Source organism: Periplaneta americana, chromosome 6, assembly GCF_040183065.1.
Source record: "Periplaneta americana isolate PAMFEO1 chromosome 6, P.americana_PAMFEO1_priV1, whole genome shotgun sequence".
Taxonomy (NCBI): domain Eukaryota; kingdom Metazoa; phylum Arthropoda; class Insecta; order Blattodea; family Blattidae; genus Periplaneta; species Periplaneta americana.
In genome coordinates, this window is record NC_091122.1 from 13,321,453 (window position 1) to 13,346,769 (window position 25,317).

General features: G+C 34.5%; 1 protein-coding gene across 1 annotated transcript; it reads right to left on the reverse strand.

The window, feature by feature from the left end:
• Positions 1 to 3,321: 3,321 nt before the first annotated feature.
• On the reverse strand, positions 3,322 to 21,996 carry LOC138702156 (uncharacterized). The gene is made up of 3 exons (XM_069829763.1): positions 21,897 to 21,996; positions 13,232 to 15,290; positions 3,322 to 5,381 (listed from the first exon to the last, which is right to left on the reverse strand). The coding sequence occupies exons 2-3, from the start codon at positions 15,278 to 15,280 to the stop codon at positions 3,342 to 3,344; spliced, it is 4,089 nt and encodes a 1,362-aa protein (XP_069685864.1). The 5' UTR covers positions 15,281 to 15,290; positions 21,897 to 21,996; the 3' UTR covers positions 3,322 to 3,341.
• Between the last annotated feature and the right edge of the window lie 3,321 nt (positions 21,997 to 25,317).

Genomic DNA, 25,317 nt, shown 5'->3' on the forward strand with positions numbered 1-25,317 from the left:
ATCAACATTATTTGATTATGTACGGTCCAACTCTGAGCCCATCAAAGCCGTTAAATCGAAACTTGGACGAAAACCAATACTCCCAGCTTCACTTGAAGAGAAGCTAGTTGACTATGTGTTAATGGTGGAGAGAAAATATTTTGGATGAACCAGAAATGATGTTAAAAGGCTTGCATATCAGTTGGCTAAACAGAGCACTATTGTAATAGTTTCTGATATGCAATATATTATTTTAAATGCATTATCATACCTCTTACATAATAATGTCTAATGTATCCGACATTAGCTTCCCATTCTGTCAGTGATGACATTATTTCTGTTTTGTCTTTGCAAGTTATACAGCAAATACATATTATGTAAATTACCTAATACTTATGTACAATCTGCAGGAACCCCAAGAGGTTACTATAATACTAAGTAATTCCAGTTCTAACTTTTTTCAATTACCTTTATTTTGAAACATCAAAATGGTATCCGACAATACCCTCCCTTACTCTAATAGTGACATAACATCAGCAAATCTTATGAATTTTATTCTTCTCCTCTTAACATTAACCCTCCCATATTCCGAAAATAATTCTTCACTAAAACTTCAGAGTAAATGTTGAACAGGATAGATGATAAAGGACATCCCTGTCGTATTCCTCTCACTGTTACACTTCCCTTTAACATTTTTTCTCCTATCTTGACTTACACATATGATTTCTTATGAAGTTTACTGAACGGAATACTCAATTGAAGTGTTCACTGCAAGAATGATGGATGTCACTTTCTTGTCGAAAATGAACCAAGACTGTCAATGCATAGCTTAAGACATATAGAATGTACATACAGAGTTATATGGCATTAACACTGATAGTCATTGTCCAGTAATGATCGGAAAATCACAGTTAAGCTTTGAGCGCTAAGCATTTCAAACTTTCAATTGCTTCTCCGCAAAATGTATTCTTATTTGAACTGTTGTATCAGTGAAGCGAGGTGAGTCAGTGAAGTTATGGTTTTACAGTGCAGTGAATAGTTCCGATCAGTGATAATTTATAGCGTCAATGAAATGTGTTCTTATTTTTATTATCTAAATCGTGTTTATTTATCACTTAACGCCAATATGTATCCCACTATGTTGTTGTTTTGTATTATTAATCTATTTTTTTGTGTACATTTAATTCAATTGTCGGTTTCTGATTTAATTATGTAAATCCTATTTAATTGTAATCTAATACTAATATGTCAGTGAAATGTGTCCTAAAGTGTCAGTGAAATGCGTCATAGTGCCACTACAGTGAGTGAGATGAGAGTAAAGTGAAAGACTGTGTCGGGCCTATACATATGTAGGTTGTAATCTAATACTAATATGTCAGTTGAAATGTGTCCTAAAGTGTCAGTGAAATGCGTCGTAGTGCCACTACAGTGAGTGAGATGAGAGTAAAGTGAAAGACTATTGAAACTTATGTAGGGCCTATATATATATGTAGGTTGTGTTGTAAAATTAGGTTATTTTATGTTTTATTATTAATTGTAATTACTGTGTTAAATTGTATTGTGTATTCTTATTGTATTGCATTGTGTATATAATTGTATTGTGTATTGTATAATTATATTGTGTATTGTAATTTTATTGTGTATTGTTTATATTGTGTATACCACTGCCACCGGGTGCTTGCCCACTTGCAGTGTAAATAAATACATACATACATACGATGGAAGAGTAATGGAACGGAGAAAAATCCTCTCCGGCGGCGGGATTTGAACCCGGGTTTTCAGCTCTACGTGCTGATGCTTTATCCACTAAGCCACACCGGATACAACCCCGACGCCGAACAGAATCGTCTCTGATTGAGTTCCAACTCAATATATATAATATATACATACATACATACATACATACATACATACATACATACATACATACATACATACATACATACATACATACATATATACTTAACTTAAATACAGATAAATCACAGGCTATCTTATTTTCGAATAAAAGATTAATCCCCGATATTAATAAGCTCAACCTTCCGCCCGTGACTCTATTCAGTTCAACTGTAAAAAACCTGGGAGTTCATTTTAATCTAACCTTACCTGGGACACGCATATCAAACACACATGCAAGAAAGTATTTTCCACTCTTCTTCACTCATTAAAAAGATTGTACCACTATCCAGCTAAATTAAAGCAGACGCTTGTACAGACTCTTATTATGCCTCATTTCGATTATTGTGACGCTTTATTCAGTGTTCTCAGGGTGGATTTATCCCAGAAACTGCAACGTGTTCATAATGCGTGTGTTCGTTTCATTTGTAATGTCCGCTACTACGATCACATTTCGCCTTCTTTCGATAAATTATTGTGGCTCAGGTTAAATGAGAGGAGAAAGTTACATTCCCTTTCTCTCTTATACCGAATTTTGCACACCTCTACTCCCTCTTACTTATCTGTCCGATTCCACAGTCTTTCTCGGTATCATAACTTAAATACTCGGTCACAATATGATAACATGCTAGAAATACCACTCCACACATCATCTCTTTATTCTTCATCTTTCACTGTTGCTACTTCTCGTCACTGGAATTCTCTGCCGCCTGAAGTCAAGGGCTGCCGAACTTTAATTTCCTTTAAATGTAAATTAGAAAAGTATCTTATGATGAGTTGCCAGACCTAACGTGTTGCAAATGTGTCCCACTGTATTTATTATTTTTTTTCTTATTTTTATTATCTAAATCGTGTTTATTTATCACTTAACGCCAATATGTATCCCACTATGTTGTTTTTTATTATTAATCTATTTTTTGTGTACATTTCATTCAATTGTCGGTTTCTGATTTAATTATGTGAATCCTATTTAATTGTAATCTAATACTAATATGTATACTAATGTGTTTATTTTTATTTTTACTGTGTACATTTTTCTTTTTTTTATTGAATTATCGGCTTCTGTTTTTATGTGATTCGCATTTGATTCTAATAACATTAATATGTATTTCACTATGATTATTTTTATTTAATGAGGTAAATTTTATGTAACTACCTCTTTTGATCTCATTATATAATCAGTATGTAATTACTTAATTCTGATCAAGTTTTATGATCAACTGTGTAAGCAAGTTTTAATCCTGGTTGAGTGTAAGAGAAGGCCTTAAGGCCTTAACTCTGCCAGGTTAAATAAAGCCATTATTATTATTATTATTATTATTATTATTATTATTATTATTACATACATACATACATACATACATACATACATACATACATACATACATACATACATACATACATACATACATACATACATACATACATACAAACGACATCCATCATTCTTGCAGTGTACTCTTCAATCATACACGGTTGTTTTCCAGATTTATTTCTACGTTTTCAGAACTTGGACTCTTCCTACAATTGCACAAGACTAAATACTGTGTGAAGTATTTCCCGAAAATCTTGCTTGCTAAGCAGAGAGCAATGGGGTTACAGCAGATATTTAGAAAGGGTAAGATAGTAAAAACGACAGAAACATATTTAGTACGAAGATAGACATCTCGATGTACAGTCATAAACTCCAATCGAAACAAATTTTTATAGAGTATTTCCAGGGCCACCTTGTATTGATGCCATAGGAAATATTGTGTAACCACGTGAGATATCACCATGGTGATCAAAAACAGAACTACAAGTCCCAAAACTAAGAAGACGATGTTGAATCGTCTTGGGGGTTCACGATGATTATCTGTAAAACGGTTGGCACACATCATATGTCGTGCTAACAGCAAGTACATGGAGCCCATTACACACATAGGTAATATAGAATACGCCACTGAAGTTAATGTCAAACAGTGAATTCTATACGAAGATGTACCTCCTGTCTCATGTCCCCATAAAGCATATATGTCAATAGCTAAAGGAATACAAAATAACGTCCCATATATCCATGTTGCTAGAATGGAGAAGGTTGCAAATTTCTTGATGTGTCTCGACTGAGCTCTGCCGTTGAACGGACTGGATACCGCATAATACCGAAGAATACTCAAGATCATGATCGAAAATGAAGAGGATCCTAAACTGGAATACATGACAATCGCCACGATGTCCCGATTCAGTAATTCTGGTAAAAATGAAAATATATTAGGAAGTAAAACCAGTAAATCACTTATTGCTAAGTTGGCTACAATGGCATTCGGTGCTGAACGCATTTCTGAATTTCTAAATATTATTATCAAAATGCTGACATTTCCTACCACACCAAGTACAAATAATATGACAAAAAACGACAAGCCCACATTCCTCGATGTGTCAATAGCTTTGATATAATTTTCAGTTACTTGGTGTTCAGATTCGACGACAAGTGGGGAAGTAATATTACCATCACTGCACTCTGCTTCCCACGATGTTCCATTTACTTCTTCTGGTTCATAACAATCCACTTCTTCCATATTGATTTGATGCTCATAACTCAATTTCCAAATATCCTTGAGGTTGCAATCACATTGCAATGGATTGCTACTTATATCTAGATATTTTAGTGACGAAAGATTCTTCAAAATAATGACATCAATCCCCTCCAAAGTGTTTTGAGCCAAGAAAAGATGTTTAATGGCACTTGTTCCGTGAAACATGTTCTCTGATATCGTGCTGATACTGCAGTCTGATAAACTTAGTTCTTCCAAACTTGGCACATTCAGAAATGAACTATCATTTCGAACATCTAAATTATCATTACCATCCAGATACAGCTGTCTCATACTTGATGAATGGCTAAACAACTCCGGCTCTATGTAAGATAATCTGTTATATTTCAAAGAAAGCTCCACCAAATTTGAAGAGTGTAAGAAAAGGTCACTACTCAGATAACTAATTTCGTTCTCGGATAAATCCAGTTTCCTCAGAGAAACAAGCTCGTCAAAAACTCCCGAATTTAAACGTCCAATTCTGTTATACGAAAGATACAGCACTTCCAATCGATTCAGTTTTCCGAATGTTCCAGTTCCAATATCCGTTATATTATTATCTTTTAGACTCAAATATCTCATCAAATCCAGACCAATAAACGCACCTTCCTCAACAATCGTGAGGCTGCAGGAATCCAAACACAAAATTTCCAGACCTGTAGCGACATTGTTGACAAATGCGTCTTTTCTGAGCTGTGTGAATTCGTTGCCGTTAAGGAATAGGATCTTCACATTCACTTGGTTTGTTTGTGGAACTTCAGTAAGGTTGGATTCTATGCAGTACATGCCATATTCCGCAGGATCATAACTACTGGCTTCATTAATGCCGAGGAGCCTCTGTACACCCAGTACTATCAACCACATCCAGTAGGCTAGTAGCGGTAGCAGAAGAGAAGCCACAAAGACGGCTATCTTCACAGCTGCACCCATGATCTACCTTATGTTCAAATATACCAAATAGCATTAATTACACTATTGCATATATTTATAAAGCCTAGTAAGATTAAAATTATTCTAAATTACTCGTATCAGTCTGTCTAGACCAGCCGTGGCGAAAATGTGACACCACGAGCACATTGTGGCTCACAATTATAGTACACAGGCCTTCGGATTTCAACCAAAGATTAATTCGCGATATGATCAAAGATGTTAAAGCGAGTATAAATAACAGCGAAAAAAAAATTATAGCTGTGCATTTCTCTTGCTTCCTACCTCCTCCAATCCTCACTCTCTCACTCACTGGAGTCAAACACCGTTCCACTTGTATTTTTCTCTGACCTGCGAGTGGCGTATCGTCGCAATGTCTCTCTCAAACCGTGTACCTCTACGAAAACGAAAGTTTCAAGTAGGATGGGAGGACGCATTTTTTTTCTGCCTATATGATGAGAATATTAAATGTATGATTTGTTCACAAGTATTACGAGGAAAACTGTTGTATAACATAAAACGGCATTATACAACATGTTACTCATGAAATATTAAAAGGTTGAGTGTTATTATTGTTATTGTTATTATTATTATTATTATTATTATTATTATTATTATTATCTCTGTACGTCGATCATTTTTCAGCAGATGTAAGAATAATGCGGTTAGATCTTCAATTTAATCTCATAGATTTACAATGAGATGTTAAATGAAAGCTAGATGTAAGGACTTGACAAATGTTGAACTTTTCAAATCTTTGCCAAAAAATAAATATCCGAAGCTTCGTTCTTTCGCTTGCTCTGTTGAAGCCATGTTCGCTACAACTTACGTTTGTGAAAAATTATTTTCAACAATGAAAATAGTAAAAACCAAATTTAGATCATGACTGACAGACAAAAACCTTCGTGATCAACTACGACTGGCAGTAAGTGACATCATTCCTGATTTTGAAACTCTGCCGCAGAGACATTCTGAAGACAGTTAATTTTAGGTTGTGATAATGTGTCCTATGTTTTCTTCTTAATTTATTTCTTCGTTACACGTACTAAACATTAGTTTGTAACCTTATTCTGTATAACATTATATTTAAGTGCTTGACGTAAGGAAAATGAAAATCCGTTAATAAGTCAGACAGTTTCTTCACTTCCCCTTCGGGTGTCCGCCTCCCTCTATAGGTGCTATGCACGTTGCAGTTTACACAGTGGCTCGGCGCACGATTACATTCTCGCCACGGCTTGTCTAGACAATAACGAAGGTGATTACCAGCTTTACAGAAGTTTTCTCCGCTAGATGACAAATGCGGCATTATGATATCACTATAGTCAGTAATTTATAATAAAATAGACTTAATGTAAAAAAAACACATACATACTTACATACATACATACATACATACATACACACATACATACTGTACATACACACATAAATACATGTACATACATACATACAAACATACACACATACATACATACATACATACATACATACATACATACATACATACATAAATACATACATACATACATACATCTGCAAGTAAATTCATACCAGCATACCTGGTGTCCCAGATGTCCAAACATTAAATTTAATGGATGGTAGGGGTAGCCAAAAGCAACATTTCTTCTCAGGCAAGTTAGTTTCGGCGTTGTGTCGTTAGCCCTCTAGATGACATTACAACTCTCAGTTCTGTTAGCTCAGCTGGTACTCTCAATAGTCAAATCTTACTTCCAGTCCGTCTCAATGGCGAAACCATTTCCAAGAAAACTTCACCACTTTACTGGAGGCGGTTACTATGGCGGCAAGGCAATTATTAGTGAGACTTCAGCGCCAGTCCCAGTATCTGACGTGAGCATTATGACAGAACCCTAGAGCATATAAACGGATATGCGTCATGTAGCTATTTCATTTGACACATTTTTCCTTAAACTGGCGCCAGGGATATTTAATATTTAGCCTGCTTCCTCAATACACTTGAAAGCTTTAAATCTAGTAATTTACGTACTAGAGGTCTATTTCAACATTAAATTTTGCAACTTCGACAGCATTTTACTTTTCAACTTTTTGAAAAGTCAAATGTCTTCTTACTTCGCAATAAGTCCGAGACTCCTTTGCACTCTTCATTTCGTTATGGAATGCTTTTGCATAGCAGTAGTCATGACAACTCCATGTTGTTGAGCTCCATTTCCCAGCCCATGAAGGCATATCAGTAATTTATTGTTCCTTATAGGAAGAGATAATCTTCTTGTTTTTTGTCCTATGCCCAATTCTTTACATACTATATTGAAAAAGCATTCACATGATTGAGAGATATTTAGGTTATGAAATTGTAAACTGTTTATAAATATATTTATTTAGTTATTTATTCATTTAGTTACTTATTTATTTAGTTACTTACTCAGTTACTTCTTTATTTATTTATTTAGTTACTTAGTTACTTAGTTAGTTATTCATTTATTTACTTACTTATTTAGTTATTTATTTAGTTATTTATTTAGTTATTTACTTAGTTACTTATTTAGTTATTTATTTACCGACTTATTTAGTTATTTACTTAGTTACTTATTTAGCTATTTATTTATTTAGTTACTTATTTATTTATATTTACTTACTTATTTATTTATTTATTTAGTTACTTATTTAGTTATTTATTTAGTTACTTATTTACTTATTTATTTACTTACTTATTTAGTTATTTAATTAGTAACTTAGTTACTTATTTAGTTATTTATTTATTTTTATTTACTTACTTAGTTATTTATTTATTTATTTATTTATTTATTTATTTATTTAGTTACTTACTTAGTGTTTATTTATTTAGTTACTTACTTAGTTATTCATTTATTTAGTTACTTATTTAGTTATTTATTCATTTAGTTACTTATTTAGTTATTATTTATTTATCTAGTTACTTACTTAGTTACGTATTTAGTTATTCATTTATTTAGTTACTTATTTTGTTATTCATTTATTTAGTTACTTATTTAGTTATTCATTTATTTAGTTACTTATTTAGTTATTTAGTTACTTATTTAGTTATTCATTTAGTTACTTATTTAGTTATTCATTTATCTAGTTACTTACTTAATTACTTATTTTGTTATTCATTTATTTAGTTACTTATTTAGTTATTCATTTATTTAGTTACTTATTTAGTTATTCATTTATTTATTTATTTAGTTACTTATTGAGTTATGTATTTAGTTACTTATTTAGTTATTTATTTAGTTACTTATTTAGTTATTTATTTAGTTACTTATTTAGTTATTTATTTAGTTATTTTTTATTTAGTTATTTATTTTTATTTACTTAGTTACTTATTTATTTATTTATTTATTTATTTATTTATTTATGTGCTGGACGACAGCCATTGGCCAATGAAAGTCCAGCAAAGTGACACAATTAATAAAATAAAATGAACAACTATGGTACAAATTAAATAATAACAACAAAATGAGAACAAAGATTACAATAAATAGTTAACAAGAATTAATGCTATTCTATGCTGGGAAAAGAGTTAATTCTTACAGATAATATTGTCGATTTATATAGAAAGATTATGCAAATAATATTAATTATTAAAATAGTGACAAATATATTGGTAATTGAAAATGAAAGACTGGAATCATATAAATTAATATAGGCTGATACAAATTATATAAAAGACGACGAGAATAATATTATAATACATATCTAAAGAAAATACATGAATTAATATATATATATATATATATATATATATATATATATATATATATATATATATATATACCTCGTATATATATTGCCTTACCAAGAAAAATTGCGAACATGTTAAGAAATGATACTTCGTTCTTTTAAATAAAATCCCATTCAATTTTGAGCATATAGCTTTGCATTTTTTTTTTCAAAATGACTGCAATGGTGTAACAAATGTACCAATACTTTTGAATGGTTTCCTGAACTCTTCCTTTGTACTGGTTCTTATTATTATGTCTTCTAGTAGTTCTGACGAACCACACACCAATAAGAGGACCTTCATTCATGTTCGAAAACAGACTCATGAGGGTGTTATTTCGTGGGGGAAAATAACTGTTAAAACCAGACCTGACGAAAACCTGATGAAACCGAAAAGAAACGTGAAAAAAAAATCTCTTCGGGTTATGGAAGAAACTCATAGTGTTAAGGAGTAATTTAAAACTGATTTATAATGACTATTACACCTTTACTGACTATTACACCTTTACTGGCGGCCGGGTAGCTCAGTTGGTAGAGCAGCTGGCTACGGACTGGAAGGTCCGGGGTTCGATCCCAGGTGGCGACAGGATTTTTTCTCGTTGCCAAACTTTCAGAACGGCCCCGAGGTTCACTCAGCCTCCTATAAAATTGAGTACCGGGTCTTTCCCGGGGGTAAAAGGCGGTCAGAGCGTGGTGCCGACCACACCACCTCATTCTAGTGCCGAGGTCATGGAAAGCATGGGGCTCTACCTCCATGCCCCCCAAGTGCATGGCATGTTACGGGGATACCTTTACCTTTACCTTTTTATTACACCTTTACTACGTCACACTAATTTTGACCAATAAAAAAGTTACGAAACGACGTCCTTCAACCAATCATGGCTGCTTATCGCACAATTTTATCGCGTCCCTAGCATTTGTTTAATTTTATCGCGTCACTAGCATATGTTTATTTTTATCACTACCCTAGCATTTGCTTCTTTGTTTGCCAACTTTCAAAGTGCATTGGTCTGGACATCAAAAAAAAAAAAAAAAAAAAAACAGAAAATTACAAACCACTCAAGTCGATGCACAGCAGTTTCAAATATGACTCACATTGGCATTCAAGAACAAGAATCTTCCCTGAAATCCTATTTACAAATAAATGAAGAGCACCATTCGGAAATCCTGAATAAGTTGAGGAATACACCATCTACATCAACGAGTTCCACTCATTTTAAGCACAAATCTAATATAACATCAACTGAACCACCAACCACTAAAGCATTCAAATTTGAAAGTTGTACTTTCAATAATTGTTCCTTTTAAAATTATTCATGTTTATTTTTATGTCATAATCGTTAATTAAAACTTTTCTTGTTTATTCCATCATTTCTAATTAAAACTTTTCTAACACTTGTTTATATTATTTAGGTTATGTTATAGCTTCTGCTATATGATATTATGGATAGTCACGTATCAGAGATTGTTTAATACTAAGATATATTGAAAATCATCTGTCAAGTGACGTTGATTACTGGGATCCGGATAATTGAAGTGGAATGCAACTGTTTTAATAAAAATGAAACTGAATCAACAAAGCCTTCTCGACTAGTAACTGTCCACAGAGTTCAATGAAGATTCCATAGTTGGCACAACTGATAACAAGAAAACAGCTAATCTTAATACACTACTGCCATCTAGCGTAATATTTGTAATGTTGAGATGGTACAATAATACATTTGAAGACAGTTGTATTTTCATAAGTCAATTAATATTTTATTGTATTGGAGTACTTCGTTACTTCTAATCGTGTAATAGTCAATTAAATCCCACTCGAGTTTTGATTTTCTCTAGATAAATCAAAACTTCTGGTGAGATTACTGTTGAAAAAATATAATGTAAAGGTACTTTCAGATCAAATATGGAGACTTTTTGGAGGGGCTTTGGGATATAAATGATAATTAGTGGCGTAAATAAATATATACTTATGCTGATATTCTATAATTTAATTCACATTATTTTAAATTCTACAACATTGTAAAATATACAACTATTAATGCAAACATATGAGAATACGACACAAAATACAACTGGATATTGATTACAATATTAAGTCATTTATTACATGATGTAGCAAAATAAATACAATTCTATCGAACTGTGACAAGTTTTGATTATGACATTTACCTTTTGTACAATTAGGGCATTTCTTTGGTGTAGCATCATAAGGGAATAATTTCTGTTTGTATTTCGGTTTAAAACTATAACTTTAGAAATTACATAGAGTAAGTATAAAATGCATTCAATATTTAATACAAACAGATTATACAAAGCTACTTAAACTAGACTCATACCAACAGGACCTCAGTTTGATACTCATATGATGCTACAATATACAGGGTGATTCACGAGGATTTACTGTCCCTTACGGAGCTGATTTCCGAAGACATTCTGAGCAAAAAATGTTATATAAACATTTGCCCTAATCTCAATATTTTCCGAATTACACTAATTTTGAAGTTGTTTGTAAAATGTCATTATTCTTCAGTTTTAAGAGTGAAAAAATGTTACAGATAAAAAATGAACTATTCAGGAGTAGGTTTCTTTAATTAGCTACTATTCTGAAGCTAAAAATTTGTTGTGAATTCCATAGTTGCTTAGTACAGAATTTTTAACTACAAACTTAAATTCTCTTACGCATTAATCATAATTGTTAAAAATCACGCCACTCTTGTAAATTCTTCAAGACTGTAGGATGCATAATTAAACTGTAAAGAAATTAGTTTCTACATTCGTACGATTTGTAAAAAATTTTAATGATAAGTGCGTACGAATGATGTCAATTTTAGTTAAAAATTTAAAAAAAAACAAAATCTTTACAAAGCAACTGACAACACATTTTTAGCTTCAGAACACGTTCTACTCCATGATTTAGAATTCGCATGTTTGTCTTCTTTATTTTTCATCCGATAATCATACCTTAGCCTTGTTTGCAATTATCTCTATCCCATAGAGATCGAGCTGTAACTTATCTACTGTAGCATATCTATTAGTATCATCACTTCTTCTGCTAACAACAAAAATTATTTTTCTTCCTCCTATCATTATCCTTCACTTACTTACTGGCTTTCAAGGAACCAAGAGGTTCATTGCCGCCCTCAAATAAGCCCGCTATTGGTCCCTATCCTGTGCAAGATTAATCCATTCTCTATCATCATATCCCACCTCCCTCAAATCCATTTTAATATTATCTTCCCATCAACGTCTCGGCCTCCCCAAAGTTCTTTTTCCCTCCGGACTCCCAACTAACACTCTATATGCATTTCTGTATTCGCCCATACGTGCTACATGCCCTGCCCATCTCAAACGTCTGGATTTAATGTTCCTAATTATGTCAGGTGAAGAATACAATGCGTGCAATTCTGTGTTTTGTAACTTTTTCCATTCTCCTGTAACTTCATCCCTCTTAGCCCCAAATATTTTCCTAAGCACCTTATTCTCAAACACCCTTAATCTTTGTTCCTCTCTCAAAGTGAGAGTCCAAGTTTCACAACCATAAAGAAGAACCGGTAATATAACTGTTTTATAAATTCTAACTTTAAGATTTTTTGACAGCAGACTGGATGATAAAATCTTCTCAACCGAATAATAACAGGCATTTCCCATATTTATTCTGTGTTTAATTTCCTCCCGAGTGTAATTTATATTTGTTACTGTTGCTCCCAGGTATTTGAATTTTTCCACCTCTTGAAAAGATAAATTTCCAATTTTTATATTTCCATTTCGTACAATATTCTCGTCACGAGACATAATCATATACTTCGTCTTTTCGGGATTTACTTCCAAACCTATCTCTTTACTTGCTTCAAGTAAAATTCCCGTGTTTTTTTTTCCTAATCGTTTGTGGATTTTCTCCTAATATATTCACGTCATCCGCATAGACAAGCAGCTGATGTAACCCGTTCAATTCCAAACCCTCTCTGTTATCCTGGACTTTCCACATTATCCTTCACATAATCTCAATATAAGTTTTCACTAATTCCCCAAAGTCAGATGCTGAACAGGTTGGGTGCTAAAACGCAACCTTGCCATACTCTATTCTGAATTACAATCATTGTTTCAAATAAAGATTACTGAAATGAATATACAATTTATGCACGTCTGTTTCCCAGATTTATTTCTGCATTTTCATTTGGACTCTTCTTACAACTACACCGTAGTAAATACTGTCTGAAATATTTCCTGAAACGCTTGCTTGCCAAGCAAAGAGCAATGGGGTTACAGAAGATATTTATAAATGGTAGTATGATAAGAAATACAGTACTATATTTGTTGCTAAGAAAGATATCTCGATCAGCAGCCAAAAGCAACAATCGATGTACATTTTCATAGCGTATTTCCTGGACGTAATTGTATTGACGCCATATGAAATATTGTGATACTTGGTGAAATATCACCAAGGTGACGAAAAACACTCCTAAAAGTCCCAAGACAATGAATGCTGTGTTGAATCGCCGGGGAGGATCACGATGAGTATCTTTGAAACGATTGCCACACATCACATGTCGTGCTAACAACACGTACATGGAGCCCATTACACATAAAGGTAATATAGAAAGCGCCAATGAAGGTAATGTCAAAGCGTGAAGCCTATATGGAGTAGTAGTTGTTAGTGAATTTTCCCCCAAAGTATATACATTGATAGCAAAAGGAATACAAAATATTGCTCCATAAATCCACGTGGCTAGAATGGAGAGGCTTGCGAACTTCTTGATGTGTCTGGACTTAGCCCTGGCATTGAACGGATTGGCTACAGCATAATACCGAAGAATACTCAAGATCACAATCGAGAACGAGGAGGCTCCGAAACTAAAAGTTACAAAAATCCCCATGATGGATGCGTGATCTTGTATGACTGGTATAAAGCCAGATATAAACACAAATAAAATTATTAAGTCACTTATCGCTAAGTTGGCTGCAATGGCGTTTGGCGCTGTACGCATGTCTGAATTTCTAAATATTATTATCAAGACAGTGACATTTCCGATCACACTTAGTATATAAATACCTCCAAATAGAACACAGACTCCAATCAATAATGTTCGATTGATAGGCCTATTGAAATAATATTTTTTTGCAAGACGTTCAGATTTGAAGACAACTGGGAAAGTAGTGCTGCTATCAAAACACTCTGCTTTTCTACTAAAGCCCCAAGACCTTCCAATCCCTTCATCTGGTGCGACACATTGTACGTCTCCCGTACCGATTTTATGTTCAACGCTCCATTTCCATGTATCCAAGAATTCACAGTTACATTGAAGTGGATTATCACTTAGATCTAGATATTTCAATGACGGAAGATTCCTCAAAATATTTACATGAAAGATCTTCAACATGTTTTCAGCCAAAAAAAGATATTTAATAGCACTTGTACCGTGAAACATGTTCTTAGGTATAGACCCGATATTGCAACCCGACAAACCCAGTTCTTCCAAGCTTGGCACGTTAAGAAGTGATCTGTTATTATGAAGATGTAAATTAATATTCCCATCGAGGTACAGGAATCTCAGACTTAACGAATTGCTAAATAATGTTGGCTCTATGTAAGGTATTCTGTTATAATCCAACCACAGTCCTACCAAATTTGAAGAGTATAAGAAAACATCACTACTCAAATAGGCAATATCGTTCACTGATACATCCAGTTTCTTCAGTAAAACGAGATCATCAAATATTCCAGACCTTAAACTTGTAATTTTGTTATAGGACAGATCTAACACTTGCAATCGAGTCAGGTTCTTGAATGTTCCACTTCTGATTCTCGTTACACTATTATTTGTTAGACTCAAATACGTCATGAACTCAAGACCTCTGAATGCACCTTCCTCAATATTCTCGACGCTGCAGGATTCCAAACTCAAAAATTCTAGATTCGTTACAACCTTGTTGATAAATGTGTCTTTTCTGAGCTGTGTGAATTCGTTCCCATCAAGGAACAACTTCTTGACAAGCACTTGGTTCGTTTGTGGAACTTCAGTAAGGTTGGCTTCTATGCAGTACATGCCATATTCCGCAGGATCGTACCAGCATGTTTCATCAGAGGCGAGGAGAGACTGTACACCCAGTACTACCAACCACATCCAGTAAGCTAGTAGTGGTAGCAGAAGAGCAGTTACAAAGATGGCTATCTTCACAACTGTACCCATGGTCTGCCTTCTGTTCAAAAATACCAAACAACTTTAATTAAATTAATGCTCTCACGCCAGAATATTATAGTAGGGTAAGCAAGGGTGAATAGGGTCAAAATTCATATTTACTCTAATAACTCTCATAACTTAACATCAAAGCTGAAGTGTGATACTTCGTCAGAAAGATTGAAGTTTTAGATACACGTTTAAATGTTTATATTAAAATTAACTCTGCAACAATTTAGCATATTTAGAAATTAAACAAAGTACTGCATGAACCTTTTCACCCTAAGCAGCCAGGGTGAATAGGGTCATCAAGAAGGGCGAATGGAAACATTCTTACTTTTCATTTTATTCGTATACTTATACAATAAAATACTTATGAAGATTCAGATCCAAACAAATTATACAGAGTGAGTCATAAGTATGTTTGGGAAACGCGTGAGCGTGCTCCTGGATCAAAAATAAGAACAATTCCTTACATGAAAATTTGACGGAAAATGCTTATTTATTGGAGAAATGGTCATAATTTCTTTTTGTTCTTATTTCGTTGTGTCACAAGTACATGTTGAGAAACTTGTCATTTAACGTTTACATAAGACGCTCAGTGTGTCTTCCTCCATCGTTTCACATGCCTTAGCACGACGTACAAACGACTGGTGAGTTCGCTCAAACACCATGTTGTCATCACTGATCACTTGCCATGCATTTTCAACACGTTGCAATAGCTCCTCTGCATTATTCACTGGTGTTGAATAGACGACAGCCTTCAAATGACCCCAAAGCTAAAAATCTAATGTGGTGAAGTCGGGTGATCTGAGTGGCCAAGGCACTGGACCACCGCGTCCAATCAAAACAAAAAACAATGTACTACTGTCTTGTTACTGTGTTGTTTGTAAGCAAACACTGGTAAAAATCAAAACAAAAACAACACAATAATATGATCAGATACTTATGAAAATGAAAATCACTATTTCCGTCAAATTTTCATATAAGGAATTATTTTTTTTATCCCGGACCACGCTCACAAGTTTTCCAAACGTACTTATGGCTCACCTAGTATATTTAATACTAATTCTTCATCACAAGCAACAAATGTCCTGTTTTAATTATTCAATGAACATCTTCTACAAATAAATCTCTTCTTACTCTCAGCTCCAACACAATTTTCATGGTATTACTCATTCCTCTTTCCCATGCGTTGTACACACTTTCCGAGCTTTAAAGAAACAGGATCATTCTATTTAACATTGCGAAAACCACATGCAGTGTCATATTCATCTGATGATTCATCTCCTGACGATGATGATGATTATAGGCACCTTTTCGAACATCGAACATTCAGTTCAAACCCACAAGCTGAAAGTTTAGGCCTAAGTATTCTCTTAGCAAATTGCTTTTATTGGTCAACTGAGAACACGGTTTATCCTCCCCTATTCTTTACCTGTTAGTTGACCTCACTTTCCAGACGTCTTTGTAGGCAGTAATGTGGTACATTGAAGAGCTTCGTACTTCACGATAAGCTTTTATTGCCCTCTACATATACTCTTCCAATCATGAAGACTGAGTCTTCCTTCTGTATTTCCCCATTAAGGACAAATATAAACCCTATTTCAATGAAATCAGTTAAAATATTCTGATCCTTTTCACCCTTAAAATAGTGACCCGAATCACCCAAAGAGCAGTAATATTTTGCATCGTAAGGTTTGCCATACTGATTGGTCTTAGAAGCTCAACATATGGGTAACCTGTCCTTTAAGAGTCCACTTTCAACTTAATTACTAAATCATGTAAGTATCACAATAATAACTGGTAAAACGGATATTAAATTAACACTACATTTTAAGAAATTAAATAAAATATTGCTACTTATCGTTACAATAACAATTTTCTACTTCAAACACGGCATCGAAAACAATGCAGTTATATTGCTTTCCCTCCTTTCTGCATTGAAGAAGTTCCCAACTTCAACGCTAGCTAGAGCACAATCCAGTATTCTTTGTTCTTTGGCTTACAGAGCGGTGTTCTCAAAACTGACCCGATTCATCTGGTGACCCGTTTCACCCTTGTTTACCCTACATTATGCAACGAGCCTATAATGATAGTAATTAAGACGCGAGTATGTTCATTTATGAAACGAGCGCAAGCGAGTTTCATAATTTTCATACGAGGGTCTTAATTACCATTATAGGCAAGTTTCATACGACTTTTTATGCTCGACCATATTTCTAACTTGAAATTATTCAGAAGTATTCATTTTATTTGTATCTGACTTAAGATCGGAAGTGATCTTGTGCATAGCTCGTGAATTGTGAGATGTGCGCAGACGCGAAAGTATTGATTTTTTCCGAGGAACAATAATGTCATTGACCTTGATGTAATGTAGAGAATAACATGAACTAATTTTGAAATTGATTTAGAATTGAAAAACGAGATGACAAATTGAATTTATTTGAATATTATTTACAATTAACGCTAATTATTATAGTAAGAGAACATAACCTTCTGCGACAGTATTGGATTTCCAGCCTCCGTGACGTTTCCCTCGTTGTCTTTCGATTGCATATCCGAGAATAATCGAAAACCTGAACTTTAAAGAATAGGTGTACTTTAATGACACGCATTAAAGTACTGCTACCAGATGTATAATTACTACATTTCGGCATGGTCGAGCATAAACAAATTTAAGGATGCATTAATATTTAATTTCACGAAAACGCAATAGACACACAAATATGTATTTAAACTAATAACCTATTAACTCTTTGCTATATATACCTCTGATGTAATTGTTTTCGTAATTTTACTAACGATATAAGCAGTTATAACGCAAATAAAATAAGAAAAGAAATACTTTTTTTCTGGGAAAACTATCCAGTTTTGATCCTATGTTGTATGGACATTTTTTGATCCTGTACACCGTCCCCGACGACTGTGAAAAGGACGGCACTTTTACCCCTTACACTCTGTATAAGCATAATGTAAGCTTAGTGCAGCCGTGGCGAAAATGTGACTCACGAGCACATTGTGGGACGCAATGATAGCTGTACATTTCTCTTGCTTCCTACCTCCCCCAACTCCCACCCTCTCACTCACTGGAGTCAAACTCCGTTCCATTTGTATTTGTCTCTGATCTGCGAGTGGTATATCGTCGCAATGTCTGTCTCGAAACCATGTACTTCTACAAAAACGAAAATTTCAAGTAGGATGGGAGGACGCATTTTTTGCTGCCAATATGGTGAGAATATTAAATGTATGATTTGTTCACAAGTGTTATGAGGAAAACCGTTGTATAACATAAAACGATATTATACTAAATGTTACTCATGAAACATTAAAAGGTTAGGTGTTGTTATCATCATCATCATCATCATCATCATCATCATCATCATCTCTGTACGTCGATCCTTTTCCAGTAGATGTACGAATAATGCGGTTGGCTCTTCAATTTAAACTCACAGATTTACAATGCGATGTTAAATGAAAGCTAGATGTAAGGACTTGACAAATGTTGAACTTTTCAAATCTTTGCCAAAAATAAATATTCAAAGCTTCGTTCTCTCGCTTGCTGTGTTGAAGCCATATTCGCTACAACTTACGTTTGTGAAAAATTATTTTCAACAATGAAAATAGTAAAAACCAAATTTAGATCACGACTGAAGACAAATACCTTCGTGATCAATTACGACTGGCAGTAAGTGACATAATTCCTGATTTTGAAACTCTGTCGCAGAGACATTCTGAAGACAATTAATATTAGGTTGTGATAATTATGTCCTATGTTTTCTGTTCATTTCTTTCTTCGTTACACGTACTAAACATTAGTTTGTAGCCTTGTACTGTATAAATTATATTTAAGTGCTTGACGTAAGGAAAATGAAAATCCGTTAATAAGTCAGACAGTTGCTTCAATTCCCTTTCGGGTGTCCGCCTCCCTCCATAGATGCTATGCACGTTGCAGGTTACACAGTGGCTCGGCGCACGATCACATTTTCGCCACGGCTTAGTGTATTGAATACGTAGCATCGACGTCCCAGTAACGTGACAAAATATATAATGTCGAAAGAAGGATGATGAAGACTGGTCATTTGACTCATTTTGTTTACACTGTCAGATTTCAGGGATTTTTAATAATGGATAATCTATTTTTGTTTACCACTCAGTAACAAACAAAGCTAGGCATTTATCCTAAAATCCGGTCTAGGTACGAAACATAGAACAAAGTTGATTGATATATACAGGAACATCACTTTATTTTTACCAACATTTTTAACATTAACCTGGCTATACTCGGGAACACTTTTACCCCCTTCCAGCACAAGAGTTTGATGTTACTAGTGCAATATTTAAACAAATAATTTTACTAGCTATAGGAGGAGAGAAAAGTAGTGTATCCATTTATGTTACAGGGAAATACGATATTAGGTTTTTCAGTTTGTTCATTACTTTTACGGTATTTTATCAAAATACAGTAGAGTAGTAACATTCTTTCACAAACTCAACCCTTCAGGCTTTTTTATCCATTATATAATGGCTACTTTATTCACCATATTACCGTACTTTCGGTAACTCTAATTTTCACTTCTGCTCGGTCCTCTGAGATAAAGTTATTCAGTCATGCTACACACCGTACCTGTGCGAAATAAGCAGGGCCAGGTGTTTATAGAGATCGCGAAAATCACGACATAATAGATATACAATAGATTTTTACTAATATTTACGAATTAAGTGATTCTGATTAATAATATGGGGATAAAACAATCGTGACAAATCGCGAAATAGAGTTCTAATAGCGAAATATGAACACATTTGCGAATTATTATTATTATTGTGCCGTTTTATAGTGAAGTTCTTTTTTGGGCATTTTTTTCATTTGAATTTGTTATATATCCAAGTAGGCTACATTACATGGTATTCCAGGTGTTCTCATTACATTAGTGAACTCAAAAGACGGAGAATTCAACATTTCACTAATAATTTGAAAGTGTTAATTTGAGGTCTGCAAGTTTTTTTTTTTTTTTTTTTTCGTTTTTAAATGAATGTGTGATAAATACAGTCTCAATCCAACAAATATTTTATATTGGCCATACCGCACCTTTACCAGAATCCAACGAACCTTTAATGTTAATTATTTGGAAAGTAATATTCATACTGAGTTAATACTCCAATTTCAAAATAATTCTATTTTAGAAAATTTCCATTAATATCCAACAAGAGTACAAATCAATCTCCAACAATCTCCGCCGACACCAATACTAAAGAGAACACAAATGATAAAATTAATCTCCATAAATACATGCCCCTGGAAATAAGCTTCAATAATATAGGCTCTTCCTTCTATGGAAAACGCAACCATATTTCTGAAACACACTATACTCTGTACTGTTTACTTCATTGCTAACAGACTTCGAATGCAACAGCGGCCGTAGGTTTGTGTGGCTGACGGGAGCAAGAACATTAGTGAAAGGGGTGGGAGTCAAGTACAGGGACATCATTTTATTTTTAATAACATTTTTAATATTAACCTGCCTATACCTCTGGATCAACGCCGTTTGGTGCCCCCTTCCACGACTGGAGTTCGATGATACTGACGTAATATACAAACAAATCACTTTACTAGGTATAGGAGGGAAGAAAAATAGTTCATTCATTTACGTGAACTAGCAAATACGCGCTTTTGAGTTTGATCATTTTCATTAGGTTTTTGTTTAATCAAAATACAGTACAGTATTAACAATGAGTGTTTTTACTCACGAAGTGAGCTGTCCATGTGGACGTATTCATTATGCAGTGTATATTATACTGTCTACAGCACATTAGCGTACAATATAGAGAATGAAGTTAAATTGAAAAATAATCATAATATGGATATTTAAACACATTTTTTAAAATGGTGGCCGTTCATTTCGATACAGACTTCAATTCTTTTGTGACTATTATCGCATAGACTATTGCACCTAATTTAAAGTCCTTCGTACTAGTAACTCATGTTCAAATAATTCTGTACCTACTTTATAAAAGAGTACCTTACGTACAGTAAATTCAATCTTCACTTTTGCCCGATCCGAAAAGATAAAATTACTCAGACATACTATCTACTGCCCGTCCAAGGGGTTTTATCGTAGGGTCGTAGAAAGGGAGGAAATCACGTGGCAGTTAATTACATAACGAGACCCTTTCATTTAAATTATTTTAAATAGTTGTATAATATTACGTAGACGTCCAATTCCTAAGAGAAATTAATGTTTTCAGAAAAGAGCTAAGACAGCGCAGCCACTAGCTGGCGAATAAAAGCTGGTGGGGGAAACCGGGATGCGACGTAGGCAAATGGACGACAGTACCTGTCCGAAAATGATTAAATATTGAAAGCTCTTTCGTCACTGGAAAACGCGAACATATTTTTGGAACGTACTGTTTACTGTGACCGTAAGGCTACTAGGACTGTATATGCGGTCTTGGATCTGTGTGGAGGACGGTTTAACTTCATTAGTAGAAGGGGTGAGAGTGAAGTACATTCAAAAACTCAGGTACAATAAAAATTGAAGTAAAAATAAAATGATGTCCCTGTACATTCAGAAAGGCAGGTACAATAAAAATGCAAGTAAAAATAAAGCGATGTCCCGGTATTACTCACCATGGAATCCAAAACAAACTCTGGGCAGAAAACTTCAACTGTTCACAAAGAAACACAGGTAGTGACTTCAGCTAGAACTCCAGTACCCATCTGACGTGCGGATGATGACTACATCCTATATTACATAAACGGATGAGCGTCATGTATCTATATGATGTAACTCATTGAGACAGTGCAAAGGAAATGTAAGTTTTACTTCCCCTGCGTAAGACAGACATTTCTTGAAACTTTCAAATAGGCTACACTGTGTTGTGAAAAAAGGTTCCAATGTTTAGAGCGGAGGTACTGTGCATCAAAACAAGAAATAAAAGTCCTACAAACATGGGTCCTAAAATGAATATCTACTGAGAAATGAGCAAATGTTTACCATTACTGTGTATGTATGTACAGAGTGATTTATATAGAACTGACACATTTCTTTCTTTAATTATTCCGTTGGAAATTCATTCAATGACCCAATTTTAGCACCAAATTAAGCAGAATGTTCTGGAGCTTCGATTCCTTGTCACTAGATACGCAGATGTTTATGTTTTATTCCTATTGTTGGAAGCACTGACCCAATTTTAGCACCAAATTAAGCAGAATGTTCTGGAATTTCGATTCCTTGTCACTAGATGCGCAGATGTTTATGTTTTATTCCTATTGTTGGCAGCACTGACCCAATTTTAGCACCAAATTAAGCAGAATGTTCTGGAGTTTCGATTCCTTGTCACTAGATGCGCAGATGTTTATGTTTTATTCCTATTGTTGGCAGCACTGACCCAATTTTAGCACCAAATTAAGCAGAATGTTCTGGAATTTCGATTCCTTGTCACTAGATGCGCAGATGTCTATGTTTTATTCCTATTGTTGGCAGCACTAGATTCGCAGATGTTTATGTTTTATTCCTATTGTTGGCAGCTGTTTTCGACATTTTGTGTCAACGTGAAAATGCAGAATACATTAAATCGACGACTCTTCCTTGTGAAGCAATACTGGATTACGAATTCAATTACAGCTACTCAAAGAGCATACCAGAGAGAATTTGGTGTTCGCAATCCTCCCAAAAGAAACACAATACTGGGACTGGTAAACTAATTGGAAACAACTGCATCTCTGGTGAGTGAAAAGGGTCAATTTTTTTTTAACCAGACTGTGAACACTGCAGAGTACCGACTGATTTTCATGGAGTTTGTTGAGCAACTGGACGATGTAGAGCTGAGTCAAGGATATTTTCAGCAAGATGGCGCTACATGCCATACATCAAATGAATCCATGGAACTAATTGCAAGTTTCTTTGACGACCGAATAATTTCCAGGAACCTGTGGCCACCGAGATCTCCGGATTTGACAACGCCGGACTTCTTTCTATGGGGTTACTTAAAAGACAGGGTTTACGCCACACGCCCCCAGACATTGGACGATCTGAAGCACAACATCACACAGGAGATTCAAGCTATTGACAACAGAGTCCTCCAACGAGTGGCCAGTAACATGGAACGACGTCTTGAGTTGTGCCTTATGCAGGATGGAGGGCATTTTCAACATTTGCTGTAGAGGTAAATAATCTCCCAAAATTCCTCTACATTTTAAGTATAATAAGTTGTCGCTAGCACAATTCGTTTTGAAACAATTAATGAAAGAAATGTGTCAGTTCTATATAAATCACTCTGTATGTATTGCGAGTATTTTTACGGCTGTCGCCATCTCCCGCTTCTCAACTTCCAGGTACTCCTGTTTTGCCAATCGCCCATTTGTAGACCATATCCTCCTGAACCTCCTTGCTCCATTTTTTCATTGGCCTTCCTAGTCTCTTTTTTTCCGGGGGAGTCCATTTGAAGAACTTATTAGGCCTGCAGTCGGCTGACTTTCTCTGGAGATACCCATACCATACCAAGCGTTTAGTTACCACTGATTGTAAGATATCTCCTGATACCTGCATTATATTACGGACATCCTGATTCCTAATGTGGTTCATCCTCGAAATTTGACATCTACGGCGCCAGTAATCCATTTCTAGGGCCAACAATTTCTTCTTCATCGTGTCTCTCATTTTCCAAGTTTCAGATCCATAGCTACATATACTTTGTGCGAGATCGTGCGTATTTGCTTGTTTTCCGCACAGAACCAATACGCGGTAAGTGTGAAATACCACATTCAGTATTCCCAAAGTGACACACATAACAATTTCCCTCTTCTTACCGCTTAAGCGCGACATTCATTTTTGTGCTTTAGGCTTTTAACATATTATTTTTAGAGACGTTTAACATAGTAATAATTATAAATTGGAAACTTACCACTGCAATTTCACCTAAATTGCACTGTTAATTATTGTTTTTAAATATTTGCAAAAATTAAGTAAAGTCTACTACTCCACGAAACTTATTGCATTCCTGATACAAGTAACATTAAGGAAGCCGTGAAAAAATCAACAAGATTCCAGATGTCGATGTTATTACTGCAATATGTTATATAAATAATATTGTTAAAATATTAAAATGAAAAATAAATCATTACATAACCTTACCGTTTGTTTTAAGTTCGCATTTATAGACTGGGGAAAAAAAAGACAGACGTATATCATGGCGTGCTGGATTATAGTTAAACACAGGAAACATTTTAGAGCAACAATGTTGAAGAAAGATATTTTGGTTTTCCAAAGTTGCCGTCATTAAACAGAAACCAAGATGGAGATTTCATTGCAACTAATTAGAAATTCGTCTTTCAGGTATGTAATAAACGATCTTTGCACAAAATAATGTACGATACACGAGCGGTATGTTTGTTTTCATGTTCTCGGAAATTAAGAAAGCTCAACTACGTTTCGCTTTTTCAATCTTTACCTCGAACATGAAAACGTCAACATACCGCTCTTGTAACGTATATTACTATTCTATTATAGTTTTATATATACTTGTCTTAGTTTTCCTGGTTACCTTGTCATTCCAGAGGAGTGTATTTAATTGTCTTATGGCCCGCTTTCCTTGACCAATCTTATTATTAATATCTTCATCACTTTTGGCCTGACTGTTGAGGGTAACACTAAAATATTTGAATGACTCAGAATTTTCTACTTGTGTATCCCCGGTATCTAAATTTACCTTGCTGCAACTACCCACAACCTTGAATTTTGTTTTCTTGAAATTAATTGTTAGGCCCCCTTCCTTATAAGCCTCACTCAGTTTACGAATCATATAGCTGGAATCTTCTTCATCTGCCGCTATCAGCACTTGATCATCAGCGAAATGTAGGCTAACTAACGTATCTTCCCCGACCGGTACACCCATCTGACCACATTTCTTCCTCCACTGTTCCAAAATTGCTTGGAGATAAATCTTGAAAAGAGTTGGAGCAAGTGAGCATCCTTGGCGTAAGCCTTTGTAACTGCGAACTCTTCTGATAAGTGGCTTCCTACCTTTACAACACTACTACAGGGACATAA

What these genes read in the sequence shown, in the direction of transcription:
- LOC138702156 (XM_069829763.1), bottom strand. Translation starts at nt 15,280, where the DNA reads ATGGGTACAGTTGTGAAGATAGCCATCTTTGTAACTGCTCTTCTGCTA. An exon ending in TAAATCTGGGAAACAGACGT is followed by an intron (nt 5,382 to 13,231) that starts GCATAAATTGTA and finishes AACATAAGGTAG; the next exon opens with ATCATGGGTGCAGCTGTGAA.